This window comes from Ciconia boyciana, chromosome 8, assembly GCF_034638445.1.
Source record: "Ciconia boyciana chromosome 8, ASM3463844v1, whole genome shotgun sequence".
Classification (NCBI taxonomy): Eukaryota; Metazoa; Chordata; class Aves; order Ciconiiformes; family Ciconiidae; genus Ciconia; species Ciconia boyciana.
Genome location: NC_132941.1, coordinates 52200056 through 52227801, shown reverse-complemented (window position 1 = coordinate 52227801; position 27746 = coordinate 52200056). Strand labels below are relative to the sequence as shown.

General features: G+C 48.3%; 1 protein-coding gene across 3 annotated transcripts in view; it reads right to left on the bottom strand.

The window, feature by feature from the left end:
• Nucleotides 1-228: 228 nt before the first annotated feature.
• The window catches only part of SUFU (SUFU negative regulator of hedgehog signaling), a 99654-nt gene continuing 72136 nt past the window's right edge, over nucleotides 229-27746 (bottom strand). For all 3 annotated transcript variants that reach the window (XM_072869149.1, XM_072869150.1, XM_072869151.1), the window contains 4 exons: nucleotides 25348-25482; nucleotides 23719-23857; nucleotides 10513-10581; nucleotides 229-7325 (listed from right to left, as the gene is read on the bottom strand). In XM_072869149.1, coding sequence (XP_072725250.1) covers nucleotides 7236-7325; nucleotides 10513-10581; nucleotides 23719-23857; nucleotides 25348-25482 — 433 coding nt within the window. In that variant the 3' untranslated portion in view covers nucleotides 229-7235. The remainder of the gene's footprint in view (nucleotides 7326-10512; nucleotides 10582-23718; nucleotides 23858-25347; nucleotides 25483-27746) is intronic.

Here is a 27746-nt window from a genome sequence, read left to right as displayed (position 1 = left end):
GCATCGGCTGTTTTGCTGAGGATTTTTGGGAAAAGGAAGATCCCTTTCTCTCCCACGCTTGCACTCGGGAGGTCTGGGCGAGAGAGCCCGCTCCCCTGGGGCTGGGGGGAGACGGTGCTGAGGAGGAACGGCGGAGGAGAAGGGGCTGCCGAGGCAGACGCGGGGCCGAGCGGGAGGCAGGCAGCCCCGCTGAGCTGCCCACAGAGAAGGACGCCGACAATTCTGCAAATACGTTTAATGCACTTAGAATACACGGGAGGAAAAAAACGTTTAGTGATTCACAAAAATATTACAAAAAGTCACGTGCAGGCGAAACACACCCAGCACTGCAATAACAATGTAAGAATTTACATTAGAAACTAATATAAAATATTTAAAAACCTCTGCTAGTTTAGCTTTCCATTTGTTTTTTGTCTTTTATAAAAAAAAAAGGAGGAGGGGAGGGGGAAGAAAGGCCATCTACAAGGTACTGATACACCGGCTGCAGAAAAGCGGGCTCCTTCCAGCCCCGTCGGTAGCGTCCTTGGGCTCCTCGCTCGACGCGACCCCGCGCACGCAGACCGCACACACTCGCACACGCACACAGCTGAACTACAGAAAGGTTCACCTCCGGGCTGCGAGGGCAGCCCCAGCAGTCAGGGTTCGCTGTGGTCCCGGTCACCCCACGTGTCCCCCGCCCTGGGAAGCTTGCCTTTGCTCTAGGTTTTGCAGAAACCATCCAGCATACAAAACAAGTAGTGTCCCCAGCGAGCGGCAAAACCTCCATCCCTTTAAAAAAAAGGAAAAGCTGGTGTGTCCAGCCTGGGCTGGATGACAGAAGGGTTTTGAATGACTAAACTTGGGTTTGGAGCGTGATCGTGGCCAAACACGGAGCACCGGGACTCCAGGGCTGGATGGGTGTAAGGAGCATCCCGGCGCGGGGGCCAGGTTATCGGTACAAGCCCCCAGCGGGATGCCGTCTGCTTCCACGGGGCTGCAAATTGCCGCTTTGGGGAAAGCCAAAAGCTGAGAACAAAAGGGCCCGGAGCCCCCCAGCCTGTGATCAGTCACTGCCGGGACGACACGGCCACTCACACCCGCCTCCCCTTCCTCTGCCCCCCGCGGGTTTCGCAGCCCGCTTGCTGCCGCAGGAGGAACAGCGCAGGAGCTTCGTTGCCAGCACCACAAAGTCCTTCTGCGCTTCTGCGCCCATCCTGCCCGCGGCATTGTCAACACATGCCGTGTTTATGTAGGACCTACCGCACACGGTGACAGCTCGGTTCCTCCCACCCTCGCCGCTCGTGCAGCGGAGGGTTTCCGGAGCCGCACTTTCGCTGCAGTTGGGCCCCAGGGAAAGGAACAAAGGAGCCATTTTCATCTCCAGCCTCGCCAGGAGCGGAGGGAGAGGGCGAGAGAAAAGACCAGTGTTTGCAAAACACAACAATCGGCAGGAAATTTTCCTCTGGCTTTTCAAGGTTGGGGTTTTTTGCTCTCTCTTCCTCTTTTTAAAGAGGGGAGACATAGCATCAGGACAGTTTAATAACAACCAGGCACCGGCCAGCCACATCTGCCACGTGCAGCCCCTTCTGGGCTGATGTTCCTCTCCCGCTATCGGGGCCCTACGAGCCGAACGGTGAACGATGCTGTGGTCTTTCGGCAAGGGAAAGGGAAGGGGCTACGTTCACGGCAGATTAGAAATGATGTTTCTGAACTGATGTGCCGCTTATGATGATTTTATGGTCTGTCAGCGATTTTAGGGGAAACAGAATCACGGCAGAAATGAAGAGGTGGTGAAGCACGATACACGACAGGTTCACTGCCTGAGAGAGACAGGTCGACACAGGGCCGGGTTTAAAACACATTTGCAACCTCAGGCTTATTCTCCATTTGAAATTTTGGACTCATGTTGAACACAAGCGTTTTTTTAAAAAAGAAAAGAGAACAAGCAGACACTGCACAACAGAAAAAATGTTATTAAAATAGTAGGTTGCTACAGAGCTTGTTAAAAACTGCCACGGTCCCAGAGACCTAAATCCAGCTTTAAAATCTTGGGAGGTGAACCCCACCGGCAACTGTGCGTTTCGAGATTGTTTTGGATACAGTGTGGCTGCTGCACAGGCTGGCATTTATCGATAGGGACAGATGCACGGAACGGGATTCCTGGTTGCTCCACAATTCATCTGCCCTTGCAGCTTCACTCACAGGGAGAATTAAGGCACAATATATACTCTAAACAGAGGGCAGTCACATAGAGGATCAAGTCCCTGGGAGGTGGAAGGGCTCTCATGGTGCTGGACCTGCTCCTCACCTGGCCGCAAGAGCGCAGGCGCTGAAGCCCAAGACTTCATACAGCGGAGCCACAGGGTGCAAGGCCATGCCCTGGGCTAGGGGAAAATCACACACACAGGTCTAAGGGTTTTCCCTGGCCTGAAGATCTGCAGATCTCTTCTCCCCACCTGACATGACACTGCCTTGCCCCGGCCAGATACAAGCCGGCAAAGCAGGTCGTGGACTTTAGATGCCTACCTAGGAGGAGGGAGTAGTCATCAGGACAGATAAACAGCCGAGCAGCCACGATCCCATGCCAACCTGTCGTCTAACCCAGCGTCCTGTGAAGCATGCAGTCAGCCAAACATTTTCCAGTGAAGCATCTGAGAAAGGTTTTTGTGAGGAGCTGGGGGTACGTTTGATGAAGGGAACGGACGATGGGTGAGCAATAAAGCTCGCTCAGTGACCAGCCTGGAGGTTCTCACGAGATTAATTAGTGTGGGAGGTTCACCACCCCACACTAATTAAAATAACAAATGAGACTGGAGCAGCCACATTGCCACTCCCCATCTTTGACTCAACCTCAGATGCAGCTAACGCAGCCATTTGCAGTCTCTGTCATCAGCGGCAGGTACATAACAGAGCGTGAACACGCAGTGGATGTGCATGGCTGGCTGCTTGCACCCATGCAGGACCTCAGTGGGTCCCGGCATGGAAATGAGGACTTGCCTGCAGGGACCCCATGCTGTGCCGAGGCCCTGATGATGCTCACTTTGGTTTCTAGCTTGCCTGCACCCACGTTAGCTCCCCTTGCAGTGCCTGAGATGAATAAGGACTGCGCTGCCTTGAACAAGCCCAAGCTGTGGGTGCAGGAGGGAGGCTGCTAACCTGCTCCCCCACCACACAACCTCTCCCCAGCAATCGGCCCCCTCCAAGCCAAGCATCGCTTTCAACTATTTTGTTTTAAAAGCTACACCCCCTAAATATTTCTACTGGTCGTGGATGAAAAACACCACAACCCCCACTTCTTCAAAGACCATTCGATGACCCGATGGTGTCATTTCAAAAGTCATCCAAGAGCAACTGAATATTTGAAGTTAAGAGCTTCAGAATATCATTTCAAATCACTGTTGGCAAACCTATGTACAGTAAAACCAATATATCACCATCCTCAAAGACATTATACACAGCAGGCACCACCTATCTAAGCCACTGAAAATATCACTGTAGGTCACGCCAGCAACAAGACTGACTGCTCTGCTCAGATCGTATCCCACATACTTTAATATTGAAACTATACATTCCTTCTCCTGTTTTTAATCACGAGTTGAGAGGGAGAGTAGTCCTGGCTTTTGAGACTTCTCTTGTTTCAGAATTGCTGTCACATGTTGGATTTTCAAGGCATTGCGGGTCTGCCATAAGGCTCTTCATCTTTGGAAATATCCCTATCAACCTGCATCACAAGATTTCTCCAGGAGGGAGAAAACCTGTACTCGCTGCTTCCAAACTGCGTTCATTTCCATCCAGCTCACTATCTTTATCCAACACAAGCCTCACAGGCTTTGGTTTCATACAATCCTGCATCAGACCTTCTACACACTCTAGAAAAAATCAGCACCAGTAGACCTGCCATCTCAGCAGGTTTGGGCTAGAAAAATACCGTGGCGTTTATTAACACTGATGCATTTCCCTTTTTTCAAACTACTTGCTCACTAAAATACAAAGGTTTCTTTTCCATTTCCTTCACACACAGGCATGTCCTCTTTCCCCAAGATGAAAATATCCAAACTTGAGATCTCATTTACTTGCCAATGAGTAAGCCTTTGGCACGGTTGCAAACGTGATGTGAATCAGGGGAGGGGAGGTCCTGTGGGTGCACAGCTCTTCACGATACTGAGTAACATGCAACTTTCTTATTCTTAGATAACTGTTGAGAGGCAGCGACACAACCTTGGAGCTTAAGGGCTAGCTTTCACCAGTTTCTCTCTTATAGTTGGTCTAACAATAAGACAGAGATTTCTATTTTAACAGTTATTTGTCTAATATTTTTCCCTTTAACTAAACAAGAAGATTTCACTTCCTTCCCTTCAAACCTTCCCCTCAATTGTTATCTGGCTACCAGCAAAGATCTGTAAGAAAGTGTCTCAGAAATAGAGATTTCTGGCATGCCACCTGTTCATAACTCAAATACACAGAACTATATATAAATACATGACATGGAACAAAAATACACACACACAAGGATACTGGGTGGATTTTCAAATGCATTCAGTGTGCTCTCTCTGAAGTCAATGAAAACCCAACCCAGAGCGTCTGATGAGAGTAAATATGGTGAGGAAAACATACACATAAGAAAGGCAGAACTGGAGCACAAGCCAGCTTGGAGGAGGTGCTTTCCCTGTGTACAGCACTGCATCCCCACTGCGAAGGCTCAAAGAGTTCATAGGGCAGGAGGTCCTAAGCTTTCCAGATGTGTGTCAGAGCCCAGAGAGGGTCTGATGGACTTCTCTCTGCCCCGTGCTGATCTCTGCAGGAATAGCAACAATTGACCTTCCAAATGTCCCTTCTCCACTAAGATGTGGATTTTAAGCTCCTTTTAATGAGAGCTAGCATCTGGAAACAAGGAAGAGCAGCCAGCATCGTGGCAATGGGCCAGCTCTGCTGCAGACACCCCCAGCAAGCTCGTACAAGAGCAGTCCATGGGCTACTGTTGGCAGATGGCTTTGGGACAAAATTGTAGTTGCTGCCCTTGCCTTTGTCCCGACTGCCACAATTGTCTGTTTGTTCATTATCTTGTGGTGGGACACTTGGGCACGTCATTTTTGAAGCTGGACTGGTACATTTTCATGCCGCTTTCTCACCCACGCTGTCCCCTGCATATACATCTACAGTGCAGAAGGGATGCTTAGTGCTAACCAGGACAATGAAAACTGGCCAAGAGATCCCACGGATGAATGCAGTCTGCCACAGCACAGAAATCACTCTGGCTGGCACATGCAGATATCTGAAAGTTTGTTCTTTCGCAGCAGGATTTTAAGATGATCCTCTGAGTTCAGACAAAATGACAAACTCATTTACATGTAAATTGCTTTCGTAGCTTTGCAGAAAGGAAGGTTCTGCCGAGCAGTGTTGGACCCCGCATTTGGCCTGCCTTAAATTATAATATAACAATTATAATAATACAAACACTACTTTGTACACAAAGCACGCCCTCCCCTGCAAACCCTGGCATGCTTCGGTAGGTCCTACAGCCCTCTAGTCAATAATCACCCTCTCTGCACAGAGAGACATTGAGTGACTTGCCTGAGGCCACAGAGGAATTCTGTAGCAAGTCCAAGGAAAGCTTTGTGGCTCCTAGCTTTGCTTCTTGACCAACATTAACCAGCCTCAAATATATGCAAAAAACATCAAAGCTGACTGTGCCAGGAAGAAATTAAATCAGAAAACAAACAGAAAATCAACCCTGGGGTACTGTGAGGCCTCCTGGACTTTGCTGTTTGATCAGGGGAGTTAAGTGTTAAAAGCTTTTGTTATACTTGTCTTATGATCACACAGCAATTGCGCATAAATCACCAAGTTAGCTTGTAGGCAGAAAGGGGTGGAAGGAAAGCTGCACCTCCCCTGACAAGGAGTGAAGAGTTGTCACCAAAAGACAATGGGCAGAGGAAGGCTGGGGAATAAGCATCAGAAACAACCTGCAACAGCAGCAGGGGGTAAAGCCTGCAGTGGTTTGCTGCAGCATATCCACAGGGGCCAGCACCTCGATGCAGAGACACAACCTGACCCTGCAGGGACTGTCTCCTTTGCACACCACGTTTGCTCCAAGGAGGAAGCCACGGAGATCTAGAGAGAGGGTCTTTTCAAACTGATTTTGATGCTTCACAGTTCAAATCTATCTGAAAGGAGGGACACCCGCAACAAGAAGAGCCACCACAGTGAGGCTAGAAGGGAAAATGGAGCTGCACTAGGGCACAACCCTGCTGGAAGAGGGAGAATAGCTGGCTTTGTCGAGGCTGAGACTCCTCTCTGCTGCGCCAGGGCAGTGGAGATCTCCATTTCATATGCTTTCAAGCAGCCCTCTGGATCCTGCAGAGCTGCTGAAGTTGTCCCTGTGAACAAATGGTCCTTTCTAGCTTCTCAAATTCTGTACAATAGCAAGGAAAAAAATACTTGACAGTATCTCTTTAAAGATAAACACACTGTAAACAGGAGATCTCCCCCACCCCGGTAGCTTTCTTCCTCCCGCTTGTGCAAAACCAGAGGTTGCGACCTTCCCTGGGGTTCAGGCACAAGGACAGGATGCGCGAGAATAAAGTTGCCTCTGTTTGCAGCGATACCATAGCTAATAGCACCAAGACCAACACTTAAAACATGCCTAATTTGAGGGCAGGGAGGATCTGGGTTTGTTTTTCTTGACTGAACTAGAAAGTTCATCTTTAAATCTGTTCAGCTTCAAGCATGTGAGCTTTTGGCCTCCTTTAAACAGGGGAAATACCATTCCGTTTCTGAAAAGAAAAAAAAATAGCACATGGAAGAACAGTTCTGCAGTCAGTAAAAGTTTGGCTAACAAAAGGACTCCAGAGTCACGTAAAGAACATTTAATCCATGGATTATAGGCTCGCACCTGGCAGAAATGCATGTGTAAATACAGGCGTGCAGAGCATCTACACCCTGGGCTAAGGCAGAGGGGAGTTCTGTAGCTAGGAGAGAGAAAGGATTCTTACTACTAATTTTCATAGTTAAATATTTCTCACTCGCACTCACACATACGCAGGCTGTTCCCAGAGAGCTCAGCCTTGGGAAGGATAAAGGAAAGGGCTCAGTTCGGTCTGGGCTGGTGCTGAGTAGCTCCTCTTCTGTTTGCAGTGGTTGTGCAGCAAACTCTTTTATTTGCAGGCAGAGTTTTTACTGCATTAATTATCCTGTGAGTCACTGGGTAATGGACAGTAACTTGGCTCTCCCAGTTGTTAGAAGGGTGTAATTCAGCTCTAATGCAGCGGGTTGTCGAACACGGCATCTGGCAAGATGGAAACTTTCAGTTTCTTTTCAGGCCAGCTGTACTCCTTTGGAAGTTTAAACTGTAAGACAGTAAAGAGAACTAGTTAATGTATATCGCTGCAACCCACACAGAAAAACCAAAATAATTGCAAAGGCAGGCAGCCCCATGTTATTATTATTTTTTAAAACAAGAGGCCACTAAGAAAACATTTCCCCATCAGTATGTTTTGGACAGCAGTGGACATTAGATAACGTGGCCTGTGCCTCAGCTGCCAAAGTAAAGTTCTGAGATTTCAGCCCAAGCACTGTTTATTTCAGCAAATGGATTCTGGAGGGTTTCTGCCCCCATCACCATTTCCTCTCCTCAACCTCTCTGAAAATTCGCACAAGTATCTCCCCTCCTACCTGACCACGTCCCTTTCTTTTCACCTACCCTGGCCCCCAGAGCCCCCCATTTGCTTTAAAGTGAGACTTATGGCAGCTTTCAAACTCTTGCTTGTGCAGGGTGGGATGTAAGTGAGCTAGCATGGCTCTGCTGGGTGACAGGCTTGCAAACGGCTATCACCTCCGGGAGGGCAAACTGTGCCACCCTGGCTGGGGAGAGCCAGTGTTCCTGAACAGCATTTCTGCTCCAGCCCTACCCACCTCTGGTACAAAGGCTTCGCAGAGTGCCTGTACAATGCCTCATATTCATACAGGCACTCAGCTGCTCAGGCTGTTTTGCAAACATTGACTGAAGCACAGGGAATGGAGATTTTTTGCCCCAGTCTGGTTTATACAGCACTGTCTCTGGCCAATGTTTCCCAAACAAGGCAAGTGCACCGGTCCCATCCTGACGTTGCTCCAGGGCATCCTGCCTTGGGCTGGGAAGTCACTCCAACATCTCTGATCCCAGTCATGACCGTGTGGGGACAGAGGTCCAAGAAGCCTTACCACCAACCCTTCTCACAACCACCTTTGACCAGGGCCCATGCATTCACACAGATCTCTCAAAAACAGCTCTGTGGGGGGGGTGTGGGAGGTGGAATCTCTTAGGCTACAGATCTGCCCCATAGCTGGATGGCAACCAGGTCTGGACAAGCATTTCACACAATCCCAGCGCCCACACTGAGGGTCCAAAACCCATGAGGGACAGCTCTGGAAGCCAGTTTGCAGGATGATTTTGTATTTAAAACTCTGCTGTACCCACGGTGTAGCACCGCCTGCCACCCCAACGGGACTCCCAGGGAGAAATCTCACCGGGATCCCACGCCACCAGTGACAATTCAGAACAGTTACAGATACAGTGGTCCTCTCCTAGGAGAGTCCTCAGACCAAAGCCAGCAGTGCCGTAAGCTTCCCAGGGTCTACATGAATTAGAGAGCTGGTGCAAGGGGACAGTGACCTGCAAGTCATCCATCTTTATCCAATTACTTGTCTTTCTTCCCATAAGCTCCCCATTTCTGAAGGACATTAACACACACTCAGTGGCAGGTTCCTGCTAAAGGAGATCCCCTCCAGCTGCCTGCTCCACAGCAAGGGCGGCTCTAACATGAATTTGCTCCTGACCTTGCTCCATTCGCAGCTGTGTACGAGGGTAACCTGCAGCTGGTACCCTTAATATGCTGGGCTGGTGGTTCAGGGTCTGACCCATGATCTGGGGGCATGGCAGGAGGATCCTTCAGGACAGTGGCTACCATGAACTCCCACTCTTTCTCCTCTAGGAAACATAAACAGCCCAAGTCCCACTTATGGTTGTTTTTTTTAAACTCAAGCTCTGCGTATATCTTGCACCGTATAATCTAGTGGCCCTACACTGCCCAGGGGATTCTTCTGAGTTCAATGTCTACGGTATGTGAAAAACATGCTAAAGATACTCAGACAGATCATTTAACTTAATTTCACTTAACACAGGTGGCTCCTTATGTAGCAAAGGAAAGACTCTCCTTGCAGTGCTTCGTTCTACCACATGAATATCATTGGCAACAGCCACGGCTGCTGAGGAACCCCTTCAGCTGGCCCAAACCGGGATCCTGCAAGTTACAAATCCTTGGAGGAATCTGGATGCTGAAAGATCACATTTCATCTCAAGTATTTTCCTTTTTATAAACAGGAGTGGTTCCAAAGCAATCCTCTTGGAGAAGTCATCCTTTGCATTTGTTTGTTTTTCACTTTTTAATTTAGCGAAGTCACAGTAACTCAGAACCGAGCGCCCGCTCGCTGTGCCAGGAGCTGCCATGCCCATTGCCTCTGCCTCTCAGCGGAGAGCAAAGGAACATGAGCCGTCCAAAGCCTTAACTAAAGGGCCTTCAAACCACAGTGCTCCTGGGCTTCCATGTCACTAGCAAAAATGAGCTTTGGATTAGGTTTAACTGGATAAAAGCTGGCCTGAAAGCCACTGCACAGCCAGCAGCGTGCTCCCCTCACTCACACAGTGAGTGAGAACACCCTGGCATTAAATCAACTCTGGATTAAACAATTAGAGCCCTGAGATTTTCCTGGGGGGAGGGGAGCAGGGCGAGGGATGGGAGGGCTGCTCTACAAGCCAAGTAAAGTTTCTTTAGAGTCTGCAGGGAGCTGTAAAAAATGGGATTAAAAATATTACATGTCATTTCTGCCACTGCTCTTTGAAGTCAAGTAGAATATTTATATGGCATGCATGGGAGACAGGGTGTTAAATGTTCCCCAGGAAGATATCACATGGCAGAGGGAAGTTTAGCACCACACAGCAAAGCTTTATAAAGCTCCCTTGGCTGCTGCTATAACGCTTCCAGAGGTGATGGTCCTCTGCACACCGTGCAGCGGCAGCAGGTGAAGGCCAAGTAGCAGATGTGAAAAAGCCCCTGTCTGCTCCCCAAACACAAAAAAGGAGGCCCCTACAACAGACTGTTCAGCAGCAAATGTGCTGCCACCGCTTTCAGCCTTTCTGAAAGCGGGGAAGGTGATGTGCCTGGAGCTGCTGCCAAGGACACTATGAATGGAGGAAACCCCACCACCTGGCCCAGGGGCTGCACCGCTTTGATTCGAGGTGCTCAGATACCACATTGGGAAAGAGGCTGGCAGAAAGGAAATGCAGAGTCTCCCTTAACACCCATCTCTGCTCTGTATTTCTTGTAATCCCTTCTCGCAGAGCCTTAGTTCACAGCAGATGTGAAGGTTTAGCAAGGCCTCAAGTCTACGGGGCAGGGCTGCAGCCTGCGAGCTGAGGGGAGGATCAAAGGCAAGCTGCAGGACAGGCTGAGCTCTCTGGGACAGTACATGGGAGATACGGGAATGACGCAGCCTTACTTCCTCTGGAGAATTCAGATCTTCTAAATCTTCCAGCATTCTCTCTACAAACTCTTCGGTCAATAGGATCTGCAAAGGAAATACAGTAGTTTACGCCTTTACACTCCTAGTTTTAGCTAATTGCCAAGAAACAAAATGACTTCTGCAGAGAGCAGACTGTACCAGCTCACTCCTTCCCCCATGTCCTTCTTTCCCGCAATACAAAGGTTTGAGGGCAAGGAGCTCCTAACTTTGCCTCCCACCCCAACCACTGCAAAAAAATGTTAAAATTATATAGCAATCCTTTTTGACCCTCAATTATCTTCCTCAGTCTAAAATTAGAGGCTCGGCTTTAGACAGAGTGGGGAAGGAGGAAAAGGGGTCAAGATAACAACTGTTGGAAAGACAGTGGGAGACAGAGCCGCTTTCATCTGATCCATTGAAGTTAAGCTCACAGTTTAATCAGGAAACAGCAGTGCAGGGAGAGCCTGAGACCCATACAGAGCCGGTGCTCTGGGCACGGGGAGGGCTCTGACCCAAGTGCAGCACATCGTTCAGATGAACCAGATGCTGGGTACAGGAGGTGCTCCCAGAGGTGCCTGTGCTAGGCACCTCCACGTTGTATTGCACGTGCCCATCCCGCGTGCCTGTGCTGGGAAAGCTTTTGGCTCACCTCAAGGCCAGGCTGGCAAGCACGAAGTGGCCCAGGAAAGCGGCTGCTGATGGGTCAAAATTCCTGGCTGAGGGCTACGGCCCTGGCTCCATGGAGCCCCCCAAGCCACACAAACCAGAGACACCAGGGGGAAACCAGGCCCAGGAATTCAAGGGGAGGAACTCCCACCCTCTTCAAAAAAGCATGTGATAGCCAAAAGCAAACACATCCTGCCTCTCTTCACAACAGTCGTAAAGGCCAGAGCTCCAGGCAGGCCAGCTGGCTTGGCACAGGAGCAGAGACGGCAGCGCGGGACCAGGCAAACATCCCCACGCAGTGAGGGGGCGTTGGAGCGGCATTCCTGGGAGTTAGGTTGCAGCAGTATCCATCAGATTATTCCCATTTCAGCCTACAGGTTTGTTTCTTCCCCCCTGCTCCTCCTTTCTTTCCTTTGCTCCACCCTTTCCTCTGTCTCTGGTGTTGCTTTCCATCCTGAAGCACCCACCATCCCCATGCCCCATTTCTCACCCTTCCCTTTCCCTGTTCTCCCCAGCCATGAGCTCCGCGCTCACTCCCAGAGAAGGGACCGCCCCAGCACCAAACCCTGACAGAGCCAAGTGCCCAGCCCTGCTGCTCTCCACTGTCCCCTCCAGCTCACATCTGGAAGAGGGGCAGCCAGGCTGTCCCACCTCCATGCAGGAAGCCACCTCCCATGCCCAGCAGCTCCGTGGTGCCAGTAACGTCAGTGGGGAGTGAGTCACCGCCAGGATGCCATGGGCTGTTTGGCAAATGGAAGCCTCTGGGCTCCATTTTGGTAACACACAAGCAGGGCTATTGGACAGGAAGAGAAAGGGAAGACTCTGGTCTTCCTTTCTTCCTTTGGTTGGCAAGAGAAGAGATCCGACAACACCAAATCCAGATCTGAGAGCTACCAGGTGTCTGCAGTTCTCTCCCCTTCAACCTTGCCACCCCGCTGCCTTTGCGCACAGATTTCCCAGGGGATGAGGGAACTGCAGCCTCCCCTCTCCACCACATTCCCCTCTTCGCTTAGCTTCAACCTGCAGCAGGCTCCAGGCCAGGGTTTATGACTGAGCTGCTCAGCATGGATGCAGGCACCTCCATCAGGCCTTTCTGATCATACTTTGAGCCTGAAAAAACCCTGCTTCAGCTAGGAGCCAGGAGCTTGCTGCTTTGGACAGGACTCTGCAACCTGGCACCAATCCGCAGACTGGCAAGCTGAGAAACATTGCACTGAAACACGCAGTACCACCGCAAACTACTGCAGTCTCCTTGCAGGAGTCTGTAACTATGCTGCCTGTTGAACTGGAGACACTCGTTTGTTGACTGTTTGCAGGAGGAGGAAGCCGTCTGTCCGTGTCAGAGGCAGGAGGGCAACCCGATCGCTCAGCTCAGAAGGAAGAGTTGGGTGGGGAGCTGGGGCTCTGCACGGAGCAGATCGGTTTCTGCGGAGGTGCAGCCTGCAATGGGGTGAGGGAATGAAAACAATTTGGCAGACATCAAAATCCACAGAGCAGCCGGAAAAAGGAGGAGGAATTGGTATTCACAGCAATCAGGCAAGGAGGAAATGAATATTCAGCCATCCACGGATGAGCAAAAATGCCAGAGGTTGGGATGGGTGAGAGAGCAGGAATGAGGAGCCACAGCTTTGGCAGGGGGACTAGAAGACAAGCGCAGCAGGAAGACCCCTGGGCACTCCCAAGGTGCCAGAGGCAGGAGAGAAATGGGAACCATGTGTGCAAGGCAGCCAGCTGCTCTGAGGCTGGAGGAAAACAAGACAGGGTGTGCAGGGGTAAACAGCAAAGGGTGGAGAGAGTGAAGGGGGGGACGGGTCAGGTCCTGGCTAAGCCACAGACTCCCGGAGTAGGGACAAACCTATGTGGAGCACTGTGGCTAGGACTGACCTGGGGTGCAACCCTCTGAGATGGCTGAGCCCATCTGCAGCTCACTGCCCCCTCTCAGTGAGTTTTGGTAAACCAGCTGAAAAAACCCCCAAATTCCACTGATTTAGTGAGCTGAAGTGGCTCCCTGAAGGGTCTGACAAGTGGAGTGGGACAGGAGTCCACAGCTCAGCTGTCTCGTGGACCACATTTGTGGGATCAAAGCAATGGCAGCCTGCTCTACGCAGCACGCTGAGAAAAGATTGCAGCGCTGTTCTGCAAGCCCTGCATAGACAACTTTGGTGGAGGGCAGGCGTCACAGGCTGCAATGACAAACTGCTGCAGTGACACTCACACAGTGTGTCACTCGGAGCTGGTCCTCAACAGCCCGAGTCAGAAAAAACCCACCCCAAACCCTACTACCCCACATTGCTGGGGAGACCTGCTCTCCTGCCACCGGCACTCCTGAGCTCTCCCAGGGATGCAGGGGGAAGGCATGCGTCCGCAGCACATCAGCTGCTGAAGAGGGCTTTGAAGCAAGAAGTATTGTCATCCTGGAGTCATGTCTAGACAAGACTTCTCCTCTTAGAAGTAGCCCAATCAAAATGGGCCAAGAGCACTAAGGCCTGTGCTCATAGATCAGGCTTCCATCCCCACCTGCGATCAGCAAAACCACCTTCATGCTGGTGAGTGAGTCTTTGCTCCTATGGAGGATGAGAATAAATCAAATCCCATCTCAGCTTCCCTGACTCACAATATTTCAGGTTTCCAGTTCTTGTAGCATGCCTGCTCCTGCACAGTATGATACCCCATTACATTAACACACACACGTTATATGTGCATGATATTAAAGGTGACATTCCCAGCAAATAAACATGACAGACTGCCATTGCTCTAGGCACCTAATTTAATTTCCTCGGGGATTTAAACCTCAGAAGCTCAAATTAAACAAATAGGCCCCGTTCACTTTACATTTCAGACCTGAATCTAGAGTTTTCCTCCGATGCTGTTAACTGATCTTATCAACAGGACACTGCACAGAGATCACAATGATGAAGCAGCTTATTCCTTTCCCAAAGGAAAACAGAGCCCCGGTGTTGTGCTGCAGCCACGGGAAAAACCGACGCAATCTGGAGGGCAAACGAAGTCATCCCATGCACAGCGAACAGGCCTTTTCTCCCATGAAATCTCTCGGCTGGTGCTGAGGAAGCAAAGGAGCTCTCCCGAGTGGCGGCGGATGTCCCGGGTGCCGCAGCGGCCGGGCGCTCACAGCGCTGTGTTTTCACAGCTCTGTGCAAACACTCCCTCCGGCCCAGCCTGACGAAGCTGGTTACAGGGTGTAGCTCAGCCTTTGTAATGGCTGTTTGCAGTATGAACAGGGAACGGCCTCGCCAGCCAGCTGTGGGTATCTGAGACATCTCCTTCGGTGCTGCACGGTCCTGCTCGCACCAGGATCTCCCTGACCTGACTCACAGAGGCCTGGACACGTGCTATCCCATTGCTAGCAGATCCAGACTCCATTTTCTGTGTGCTTTGCGGCTCTGTAACTGTTAGTCATGCTGCAGATGCCTGGAAGACGATGACTAGCCAAAAGATAGGTAAGCCCCTGTTTTCTATCACAGGCACATACCACACAACTGAGGTCCAAAGTCTGGGTTCTCACCACCTCACTAATAGCTGCATGTGTCCAGACACGTTACAAAATGCCAGGCTAGGCTGTCTTCTTCAGGTGGATGTGTTCAGGGAACACACGGGCTGCGTGCATGATGTCTCCCTCTCGTGGCAAGCGCCACCTGAGCTTGCTGAAACCTACTTCTTACCTACAGGGCTTACCTGCAGGTCAACTGAAGGAGCTTGTGTTGAAGCTTTCAGTGTCGAAGCTTGCATACCCGCAGATAGTTGAGAAACCTGTATCGTGACTCGTTACAGGTACATGGCTGCGAGTGTATGAAAACAGGCGAGATCTAAAAATGGATGCAAGGTCATGGGGCTCTAGACCAGTTCGGCTGACTTTGAAAGCAACCGGTTCTTAGTAAAACATTAAAGACTTTATAGTCAGCTTATAGGTACCACCCCAGAGTTAACACCCCATCTCTCACTATAGGTTTCAACCCTACCATGAGGGCTTGAAATTCTCAGCTCAGGAAAGGCTGGCTGGGGCCAGAGGTCACACTGATGTTGAAAGCCTGGCACAGCTGGCAAGTCTTTGATCAAGGAAGACCCTCATAAGCTGAGCTAGGAATTGAGCTGTAGCTCTGTCCAACTTCAGGAAACATGCTTTGTCCAAGGCAAAACACAAGCGATTGGCCCAGGGACAATTAAGCAGGGGTGCTTTTACTGATAATACCCAATTTTCTCGCCTACCTAGAAACAAACCAAACAATCCCAAACTTTGCCCTAGTGCTTTGTTTGCATTAAACACTGCCACTTGCTTTTTTAGCAGGTTTGTCAAAGAAAGGAAACCATGTTTTATTAGTTCTGGACTTAGTACAGAGCTGGCTTGTATGGCTCAGCCAGAGAAGGTGGGGACGCATTGCAATAAACCCCTATGTAAACCATACCAACCCTTCTAAGAAACTGTTCATCCATCCAGATGCTATGCCTGGAATGGGTGGAGCAGTTGTACCCTAAGTCACAGCATCTGTTACATCTGCAAATATCCAGCAACTTTTAGGAGCCCTTTGCCCTAAAAATGTTTCAGCTTAATTCCTGTTGACAGCACAGCAAAAAGTGAAGTTAAAGTGCATCAGCATTTCCCACTGAAATTAAACGTTACCAACAAAACCCCCTGATGAATCATGCTTTGTGCCACAAGCATCCCCAGCCCATCTCTCTGCTCTCCCCTTGGCTTGGCCTTGTTTGCACTGCTTTGCTTTGACTGCAAGCAGCTCAGGGCAGAGGCCTTGTCACTGCATCTTTCCACGTCATGCCCAGCCCTGACACTGTCTGAAGAGGCCACCTTGCTGCCTGAATCCACCACAGCTCTCATTACAGCCTCAAAGGTACCAGTATTGCAACAAACACCTTTGATGGGAAATTCCACTGTTGCTCTTCCAGGAGATTCACAACCCTCCTTTACAAGGAAAAACATCCACTCACAGATGCCTCAGGGAGCCTATTGCTTCACACCGCGATGTTACAATCCCAGAAGAGGAAGTATATGATGACGCTGAAAGATTTTGACCTTGTGGGATCTCTCCATGACATTCCCAACTACAGTGCTGATCCCGGGGACCCGGGCTCCTCAGAGCCCAGGCTGACGAGATCCGTCTTGCAGACAGCTGCTTTGAGTGAACACATAAAGTTTGGCTCAGCTGGGGAGAGGGCTGACAAGGGAGCCAAGACAACAGAACACCAATTCTTTCAGAGCGAAAAAGCAAAGGAAGAACAGGCATTTCAGGGAATGCTCCAAGTGGGTGGAAGAAAACCTACACAAAGTAGCCAAAATGTAGTTTGAGTAGCAAGGGAGGGGCATTAGGTGGCAGGATAGTCAGTTGGCATAAGAAGGATGGAAGAACTTGACTCATCCAAAACTAGCCTGGACAAAGTACTGGAGAACATGCTACAGGAGAGTTGATACGGGGAGGATCATGATGACCTAACGGGACATTTCTACCCTGGCGTTAGTTTCTCCCAGTTTCTCATTCAGCAGTGAGGAAGAAGAACACAAAGGGATAATGCAGTGAGGTTTTGGGGACTGTTTGAGGAAGACAATAAACTTACTAGAAGACTGTTAGCTTAGATTTCCTAGACCTGCTCAAGAATTTGGGGGAAGCCACCCAAAAGATTCTGAAAATTTTTTCTTGGGGTAGATGCATAAAACTGCTTTGGAGAAGAGCAGGTTGTAGTTGTACATGACTTAAACCAGTTTGTGGGTGTTGTCCCTAAACTCACCATGCTAGGCATAACACATCTATTAAAGTTTGGGGAGATCAAAAATCAATCCCTATCTCTTCAAGAGAGGACTCGACCCATAGCTGCCGCTTACAAGCGAGCATCTTAAGCGTGAGAGTAGCTCTTTCAAACGCTGCTTTGAACCTCTGCTGCTGCCATTATGCCAATGTGCATAAATGATTTAACATGTGGTATAGCAGAGAGAAGAACCAGATGTGCTCATTTCCAGGGGAATGTCCTAACTCTACCGGAACAGAGTCATTCTCTTGTGCTCTCTGTCTCTGTGACTAATTCAGTGTTTTATATGATGTGGAACAACTCCAACTGGATGAGCTGAGGAAGAACCAAAATACCCTATAGCTGTGGTGCCCATAAAGCCAAGAAGTAGAAATAGGGGTTCAAAGGAAAGGAATAAAATATGAGTTTCTCATACCCTATGTGAGTGTTTTAGCCCTCAAATATTGACTAGAGAAGGCAAAACTTCTAACAACTCCAGCTCCATTCTGCAAAACTAGATTTTTTTTTTTGCTGTTTTTATTGAAGAAAACCTTCTATTTCTGGTTTCATTCAACACAAAAGGATTTTTTTTTCAGCTTTTGGTCTCTTTAAGGCTTTTGTTTCAGCAAGAAAAACTGAAAATATTTAAAGATTGGGCTCAGTCTGATCTTCTTTCCCAGATTTTTCACTTAGGTTGCCAAACCAAAAGAATGGATCGTCCCCCATGACCCTGCTCACAGTACTCTCCCCCCCACCCCTCCGCGACTGCCAGCATAGATAGCGCATGTTGATAGCTCCTGAATGCTGGATGGTTCCCGCAGCCTCCATGTACCTATCCTGCCTACAGGCACATTTAACATTTTCTAAGAGAAGTTTGACCTTGCTGTCCTAAGCCTCAACTTATTTTTCCATGCTGGATGCCTTGTTTTTACATTTTTTTTTAAAGGTTTTTAGGGGAAAAGGAATCAAGTTATCTCAGATAGGTATTTTGGAAAAAGTATTTTTTGACAATACTAACAAATGCATATCATCATTTTGTTGCAAAGCACGAGAACTACCCCTTAGGAGGAGGGAGACGAAGATTACCAAAAAAGTGCTCTGGAGGTCAAGGGAAAGTCTCTCCCGATCGTGAAAATGCTTTGCCAAGTCAGAAGCCTCCGAAAGTCAGTGTTTGTCCATAGCCTTTCAGAGAAAGGCAGAAAAATGTACTGACGAGCCCTTCTTCATTGAGCATGTCCCAGCCCAAGGCAGCTCTGCCCCAAACACAGGGCAGAGGTAGCTAAGGAGCAGTTTTCCCTCTGATCATTCCTCCGAGCGGCGAGGGATTGCTATGGCACCAGGCACATCAGGACTAAAGGCAGGGAAACTCTCCAGCCCTCTCAGCGTTTCTGCTGGAAGTCAGGCTATGTGGAGGAGGAGGAGAAGAAATTTGCCAACTTGAATGAAGGGGAGGAGAGGAAAGCAGAGACGGGCCAGGATGAGGGGAAGACAGACACACAGAAAAACAGGATGGAGGGCAAATCAGAGGCCAAAGCTGGAGGCGACACAAAGGGCAGGGAGACTGGAGGAGAACCCCTTTTCCACAGCCTCGGCATCCACACGCTGTCTGCTGGACGTTGCGAACCTACTGGCACTGGAGGCGAGCAAAGAGCGTCGTCCAGCAGCGGCTGGTGCCGAGGATAATACCCCACTGCTGCTGTGAGCTCCTCAGCTCACGCGGAGATGCCGGCCCTGTGCTGAGAATCGAAGGGTGCCAACTGCAAATGAACCATAGCCTCCATCTGCCTAACAGGATTCGTTCTGAAACCAAGTAAATTACCTGGAAAAAAACCCTCTACGCTCAGAGACCAGCGACATCGGGCATACAAAACTTTGGAAATGGCTGCGCAGGGATTGCCTGCCCCATGCTAATTTGGCCCCAGCGTACGTTTGCCGAAACAAATCTGTAATCACAGGATCGCCTGCTGTTTTTCTCCCACAAGACCTCTGCCCTGCTCAGTCCTCAGGATGGTTCTGCTCAGTGAATGCAGCATTAGTAATCATTTCTTTTCATTATCATTCACGTTGTTTCCCCGTTCCCTCCTACTCTCTTCCCCTTTATTTGGTACGCTCCATCCAACTACTGCCAGCATGGATTACACTGGAACTACCTAATCTTACTGTCCTTAGCACTCTCACAGCCTCTGACATGCTCTGCCTCACATTTCTGCGAGGCGGGGAAATGCTCCTCTCCATTCAGTGAACGGGGGAGAGAGGCTAAAAGAAGCTAAGAGACCTAAACGAAGTCACGGAGAAAATCTGCAAGAGCAGGGAGCTGAATGTGGGTCTTTGACTCCCAGTCTGACCCCCTACCCCACAGAGATCCTTTCTCTTTCCTGACCTGCAAGAACGAATTTTAATCTCTTCCTGAAATTGTTTCTGGTGTTCATCTGTGGAGCTGGAATGCTTGGCAAGCACTGAATTAATCTTCACAGGATGACTGGAAGAAGGTTTTCCTGAACAGACGGGGGGAAAATAGTGAAGAGAAAACTGAGTCTGAGCGTCCACTTCTTGCGGGTGCCCATCTCAAGACTTGCAGGTCCTTGTTTTCCAGCTCACTCAGCCCTGCAGGGTAGAGGGGTATCCACAGAGGAATTCCTCCGGGTCTCCTCTTACCGCTGGGAACACAGATCACACTTCAGGTCTTGAGCCAGACATCCAGAAAACAAGGAACACAAACTCACTTGCCACCTGAGAACATTTTAGCTTAAGACTCTGGAATAGCACTAAGAAAGAACAGAGTACTAGAGGCAGGGACAGGATCCAATTCTCCAGGGCAACATTTAACAGGCTTCGCCATGAGACTATTGTGATTTTTCTGCAATTACCTGCCTCATTCACTACACACCTTCTAATTTTGACACACAAACGAAATGCAAGTCCTATAGGCGAGAGTCTACTTTACTCCACACTCCTGATTCATCTTCCAAACATGCTGCATCCCTGCACACTGAATGAGGCAGGCGTGCTTTGTAAAAAATATATATGATCCTTCATTTAAATATAGTATGGAAATACACATGTGTAACAGGGGCAAGGCTAAAGTGCAGAGATATTTCTTAAATTCTGTGTGCTAGATTTTGCAGTTAACTAGGACTCTTTAACTATAGGTTTGTTTTTACTGCACTGTATTGGCTCGTATGTCAGAGTCTGCAGCAGTATCTGATGCATAACATGTACGTTGCACATGATCAAAGACTTGAGTGTCATCTTCTTCCCTAGAACAATGACTGCCTAAAGCAGCAGGAGCAGAAATTATCTAAAGGTAGTGTTAAACAAACCTCCTTCTCCCCTCTGGGGAGAGTAAGCAGTCCAGGTGAGCAAGGTAGGAGGGGAGAACAGTCTGCTTTGTGCTAGACGGGCAGAGAGCTCCACATAAAAGCAGAGGAGCTTTGCAGAAGCATGTCCTGACTCCCATCACTGGAGACTTAATGATGGTAATTCCCAAAGGATGATGCATGCTGACAGGCTTTGACACAAACTACCCCAGGATAATATTAATATGTATTAAAGGCTCAGGCAACTTTATTGGGACGGGCTTGATCAGTAAGACATTTCAACAGACTGTCTCTATCATTTGCCGGAACATAAGTAAGGGAGGGAGGGAGAACACATGCACAGCCTCACCTTGCTTTGGGTAGGTTTAGAGACAAACAAGGTTGATCTGTGATGAATTGCATGCTTGGCACAGCTCAGATGTTGGACCAAGAACCTTGGACACTCCACCACGAATATGAATGTCACTGTGGGGCAGTTAATGTCAGTCTGTCTGCATGATCAGCATCCTTAACCCTCCAACATGGGGCCAGACACCTCCTGCACAGCCTTCCTCTGTGAATCTGGAACATCTACCCCTTGGAAAGGAGAGGAGAGGTGCTTAGGAGGCAGCGTGGGGGCTCTGCTGTCACAGCACTGGGGGAAGGGGGAGTGGAAGAAAGAACCGCGGAAGCCTTTGATCATGTGTAATGTTAATGCAAGTGTTACACATCAGAGACTTTGCCACAGTAACTAGCATATAAACAGGAGTCTAGTGTTAACAAGGAGGACTTCTTGAATATGTTTGTACATTTCTGAGTCAAAGCAATTTCCCTAGTCAACAATACATGACACAGTGGAAGAAGTTCACAAATAAACCAGCCTGACATGCTTAGACCTTTAATAGAATTTAGCTTCTCAGAACTAATTAAACGTTACTTAAATGAAAAAAAAAAAAAAAAAATCCAAGTACTTGGGAAAGGTGCCAATTTGACAGCTCTGGAGAATGAAATAATCTAATCAACCCCAGAGCATGGGCAGCAGCAGGACAGGCTTCCCCTACTAACATGCCTCAAACGTGACCTGGAAAGACTGTTGATAGAAATGGGGCATACAATCTCTGTGGTTTAATGACTCCTTGCCTTTTCTGCTGAGACTGCTAAAATGGCTCCCGCAGAGTACCAGCTGCGGTGGCGATACGGACACCTGTCTGGTAGCAACGGCGCTGGGACCTGCCAAACTCCTGTCATCTGCTAACCCTCCTCTGGAGCCCAGCGACTCTCAGCTCATTGCTCAGCCCGGGCAGCGGGCGCTGATAGACTGTGCAGCAGCTCTCCGGCCTGTCCCACCTTGGACACGCTCCACTCCAGCCCACGAGATATAAACAGGAGGTACTGTGTTTAGTCTGCAGGTTTGGGCTTTCACTGTACCAAAGCTCAGGCTCAAGAGGAGTCACTCTCTGGCTGCTGCAGTCGAGGCCAGGATTTTTCAGGCTATTATTCCTCCCCTAAGATAGGGAAAAAGTCCACAGGAGGAGATGCCTGCCACCTCTCTTCCTCTCCACGGTCCCTCCATTTACTTGTGTTTGCAACAAGCCCCTGCATTGCAGTGATCTGCTTTCAGCCACCAACTCTCCTTGGAGCTCATCGCTGTGCCTGGGGTCCCAAGCGAGGGAGGAGGAAAATCCTCTCTGGGCCTTGCTGTGAAAGCTTTGCAGGGCTTGCCAACTTGGCCAGCCCAGGCTGCAAGGGACTAAACCAAACACAGCTCGCCTCCTTGGAAATTTTATGCACCACAACTTCTTTTACTTCTGAAGCAAAGCCACATGAACCTCCCTCCTCCGCTCCCAACACCACAAGGGACTGCTCAGCATGGATCAAGCCTCCCATATTAAGCCAAGAGCCTCAGACACTCCCACATGTATCTCACACAACCTGGTGCTCCTCCTCTTGTCCCATGCTGCTTGTAGCCTCCCTTCCTCCCCCACCCAGTCTGTCCTCCTTCATTCTCATCACAGGATGGGGCAGGAGCCAGCAGCAGAGCCGGTCACATCAGACGAGAAGATCCAATACGTTGACCATATGTAGAAGACAAGCAAGGGAACTTGCTTCTCCCTACCTCTCAGAAGCCAGCAATTCTCCATCTTTCCCTCCCACCTACTCCAAAAAACTTCCATAATTTTCAGCAGGCATGGAAGCAAACAGGTTCATAAGGGTTAATATTAGTTACATGTCTGAATGGTGACCTAATTATTGCCATTCTTCACTGTTTAGAGGTTACCCGACTACTCAACACATCAATACGTTTTGAGATGTGATGTAAATGCAAACAACACTCTTATGTTTGGAGTTAACACAGTCACAAGATCCTGTGTATCATGTGTTGGCAAGCACAGGAACCAACAGCAAATGACCCACCCTTAAACCTGACCGTTTGCTGTTAATCATTACAGGAGTGTTGCACTTTCCAGTCAGTACAATCAAAGCACACAAGCTCTTTGAAAATCCCTACACACAAGATGATTCTAGCCAAGATCAGCTCCTTTAGAAGTCGTACAGATTTCAAGGTATGATGTCCTCCAGACGTATGAATACGGGCAGTGGAATGCCTTGAAAACAAGTCACTGGAAGGTTAACTGCAACACTGCAATGCTAAAACAACCCCCTGCCTTACAAGCAGAAGGGGAGGCAGGAATGCCACAGTAACAGTGAAGGCAGAGACGTACTGCATGCATATAGCCCCTCAGAGATGGGCTTTTCTGCATGAACACATTCCCCAAAGGTTTTTTATTTTCGCAATATGTTTATAACCATGAAGAAATTCAAGGTTAGAATAGCGCTACGCCATCAAATCATTAGTGCATCACTGCTCTGCAGGGCTGACCCTCAACACCAAGCAGATGGGGAGTTTCCAAGGAAAATCCGTGATACAGAAAAAATCTGGGTGCAGAAAATGTGTGGGTGCTTCAAGCAACCACGAGCTTTTGTCAAAGAATCAACAGGAAAGAGCTAAAACTGAAAGAAGCTGTGCTCTCTGTGCTGCACCTCCTAGGGATGATGTAAAACTGAGATCTTGGCTCTGTAGGATCACAGTCCCTCAGCTTTCTAGCTCTTCCGCCCTGGCTCCATTCTTGTTTAGGTCATTCCACTCTGCCTCCCCAAATTCCTTTCTGGAAGAAATCAAGAGTAAATAGAGCCTGTAAAGTGTTCGCTGACTCCAGGAAATGGACACTACTGTATTCACAGATGATTCTTGAACTTTCAAGCCAGTGCTTATCAATTTGAGTTCCATTAATATAAATAGTAACAGTTCACCCAATACTGAACAGTTTTGAGTCCATAAGTACTGAAAATATTATGCAAGAGCTATGACAGATGTTGCAGCAGAAAATACAGGTTTGTTACACTTTTAAACCACATAAGCCTTTAGCAGGAGCATTTTTAGGACACAGTAAAGGAGGAAGGGGGAGAAAAAGGAAGGAGGCTCTCTCACTTGTAACCAAGGTCCGTGTGCTGCATAGGGGTGCTCTTCTGTAGCAAAGGCTCCTTCTACTCCCGTTGATACAAACGTGATTGCTGTATCCCCTGTAATACTTTTATATGTAAAGTGCCGTCCATGTAAGAGCCTTCCCCTGGGGAATAAAACATATGTGCGTGAATTGAGAGGGTGTGAGCAGCATTCAACACAATAATGAAGATACATCGCTATAGCTTCTGCCGTTAGCATGGGAAACCATTTTGAAGGCAGCAACTATTAATGTTTCAGGAATATATGACTGATTTGCTCCATGAAGCAGGCCACAAGCCTCCTCCTGAGGCAAGGAGTTCCCCCTTATCTCAGTCCTTAATCTCAGGGCCTTGTTACAGAACTAGAACACATTTAAATCCCACTGCATGCCTATCCCCACAATGAGGTGCTGATGTCTGTAAGGCAGGGGCCTGCCAGTCTTTCATTAAGATGAAAACTGCAGAAGAGAATCCAGACCCCACATCATGTGGGAATATGAAGATGCCTTTCTAAGCAGGCTCATCAGTGGGGCCAAACTTACCTACCGTGACAATACTTAGTAATCCATTGCCCTGGTGCTTGATGAATGTAACCTGTATTACTTAAGCAAATGCCTAGAAAATACACATATGTGATGATCTACAGTATCACGTCCCTTTTTTTCAATGCTTTCCACAGGGAAAATCATGGCTCTGGTATTTAGGCTCAGAGCATGTGTGACATGCATGCATGGCTTCCGACATGCAAGGGGGAAAACTTCAGGTAAGATATATAGTGCCTAACAGAGTCACAGTTGCTTGATGCATCACTGCTGGTCAGCTGAGCTGTGGTAACTGATCAGGACAGACTGTTCACAGATTTGTGATGTAAAATAAAATACATTTGTGTTAACTATCCCATTGGTTTCTCAACAGGCACAGGTGAGTATGTGCCTGCTGCTGATAACTCTGATAATACAGACGTAACTCATTAAGCTAAAGTAACTCAATCACCTGCAATCATTTGTCTCTACCCCACAGCTGATCTTTGTGTTAAGGACTACATTTGCCACAGGTATTTTTAAAAATAGTGCTGACTGAAATTGTGGAAACCTAGAAAAGTCACTCACAGTGGTATGCACAGCCTGAACCTTCAAAAGACAACATGTAGAGTATGCATGCAATGTTTTGTTCCTTCAATTGTGCAAGTGACATAACTTGTCTAAAAACCACACTTGCATGGATAAACTGACTGCAAACAGGCTTTGCACAACCACTTGTGTCTGAGTCCATAAGCCAGAATTAACAACTTAAGAGTTTTCTTTGACAGAATATAGTAAATCATCCCTTCTTTATCACAGAACTGCCAGCATTAGACTAATAAAAAAATCCCCATACTACCCCTGTCCTATTTCAGCACTCAAAATACACTGGAGGACATAAAAAGAATGAGAAACAATCTTACCACGATGAACACACACGCAAAGAATCATCTGTTTCTAATGTGTTTTGGCAAAATATCTCAGCTCTGGCCTTTAAAGACCCATTGCATGCATGTCTGTATGGTGAAACAATGCCACAAGGCAAAAGCGGCATGTTAGCACAAGCTGAGGAGGAGGAGGATGGCTTCACTCACCTTAGACAGAGGGGAATGAGAGCTCCGGACTCCTGGTTGAATTTCAGGTGTACACTCTCCAGCTGTCTCGTGCGGATTAGCTCATGAGGAATGATAGCTGCTGAGCTCTCACTTTCTAAACTGTCCTTACGGCTTCTGAGAGAAGAGACAAAATGCATATATTTAGGATCCCAGTGCCGTGTGCTATTTTTGCTGCATTTCAGAGTGATTGTGTGAATACTGAAGGACACAGGACCAAACTGTTATGAAGACACATCTTAGTTTTCATCACCCCTACAGAGATGCAGCCTCCCTCAGACTACCGGTAGCAGCATGCAGCTCTTCACCTTGATTTGATGACCTACGATCTGAATTGGTGCACACGCATGGTGCATCCCTTCCCAGCATACAAGAAATAAAAGTTTCTGGGAAGAAGTGGAGCAAAACTACACTCTCCAAAACCCCAAACCACTATAAAATGGCTTGGAAGAATTACTAGGTATGCCCTCTCTCCTGCTTTTGCTTTATCTTCAGGATTTTTAGGCAGTGGCCTGCAGGAAGGAGTTGTCCAGTTCCTTGTGCCCTTGCTCAAATATCTTTGAGGTCTGAGGCATCCCTACAATTGTCTCCAAATCATTTCTTTCCACAGTTCAACCAAAAGGTTTTGAGAACAGTCCACTTCCACCAGCATGAAGTGCAACAGCCAAAAGATGGACTCTACATGTGACAAGTAGGACATCCGCAGATTGTTTTCCCTTGTAAGTGGGGCTGCTTTAAGACAATGCAGCTTTGCTTCTTATTTATTCCTTCATTTCTGCAAGGCCAGCATATTGTGAAGCTACGACTAAAGGTTATGTTGTTACATGATTAGGAACTTTGCCAGACAGAATCCTGGTATATCTCAAAATACTTGACCATAAACACTTTATGTGTTCAAAGAACATCATCGTAATCCCTTACTTGACAGTCCAGAAGAGTGAAGGACGGGGGGGGTTACAATTTTTGCAGATGACATGGACTGATGTGATGTGTCTGATATGCAATTTATATTTTTGTGACCTGGCGTTCCACATGAACTTAACAGAGGTAAGACTTTGTTAAGATAGTTTCTGTAGTACAGAATCACCAGAGGAGGGGGACGGGGAAAGCAAGAGGGAGCTGAAAGATGCCATATTGCAACATGGTTCCATTGTGCCAGACAGACCAAAAGCCAAACAAGGCTATCAGGCTGTGGCTCCATTTGGGAACACTGTTAAAACAAGCCTGGATCCTTCCTCCACCCAAGTGGAGCCATCTTTAACGTACATCTGGAAATAATTGTAAAGAAACAGCTTGACCCTCATGAGCTGACTTAGATCACACCTCTACTTGATTTTACATTTGGGCGCTGTCCCAAAATTACTCCCATCCACCACACACATAGTAATACAGTTCAGTATGGCTTCCAAAGCAGATCAGCCTATTGCCTCTGCCAGGTCACCTAGTCCCAGGTGAGCCTTTCACCCAGGCTGCTGTGCTGCCCACTCGGAAATGAGGATACAAGCTAAACTGATATTTCACAGTGCCTCCCTGCAAATATCCTGCGTGGCCAGGTCAGAGACATGCAGGAAAAAAAATGAGAGCAGCTCAGCTCCCTGCAGGATAAAAGCTGTAAAACGTGTCCCATGTTCTGCCTTAGCACCACACAAAAGTATTAATGGACCCAGCAAGGACACAGTAGGTCAGGATACAGCTTATGCACGGGGTGGGCTGATGGACTGACAGTCAGCAGAGTGTCAGTCTGGTGGGTTAACCCTGAAGCAAAGACACAACGTGCTTTGTAGTCTATAGGTGGCACTTAAAGCTGTGTTTAATCTCCTTCAGCAAACATTTTACAGCTCTTTGTAGGTGGGGTCTTCAAAGAGTGGAGTGGGCCAGCATTTTGCAGGCTGATTACCTGAGAAGTGCAGTTACAGTTGATTAATGATCAGTTGACCTTAAGCTAAGCTTTGCCTCAACTTCCTTATCAGATCTTATATACACAGTGAGCTGTGGGAAAGTCAGCCTGTGGTCTACCACTTCCAATCATTCATTTATCAATCCCTACCAAAAGGGTCAGCCATTAGCAACGCATGATTTTCAAGGAGGCCACAAGCTTGCACTCGTTAAATGCAGTTCCAGAGTTTACGCACCCTGGAGCAGATCAGGAATTTTACAGCAATGTTATTGCTACAGACAAGAGACTGTGCCCTTCTCACCTGGACTGCCTAAGTGCACCAGGCACGTCCCATAACGCAGCCTCCCAGGCAATCGCTACTGTAGGTTCATGCTTTGGAAAGACAGACAGCCGCAGGACAGTTCCCCATACCCCTGGTCTCCAAACCCCCTGAGCTGAAGGTGGGTTTTTAGGTCTCCACCATGCTAGCCAGTACAGCTGCTAG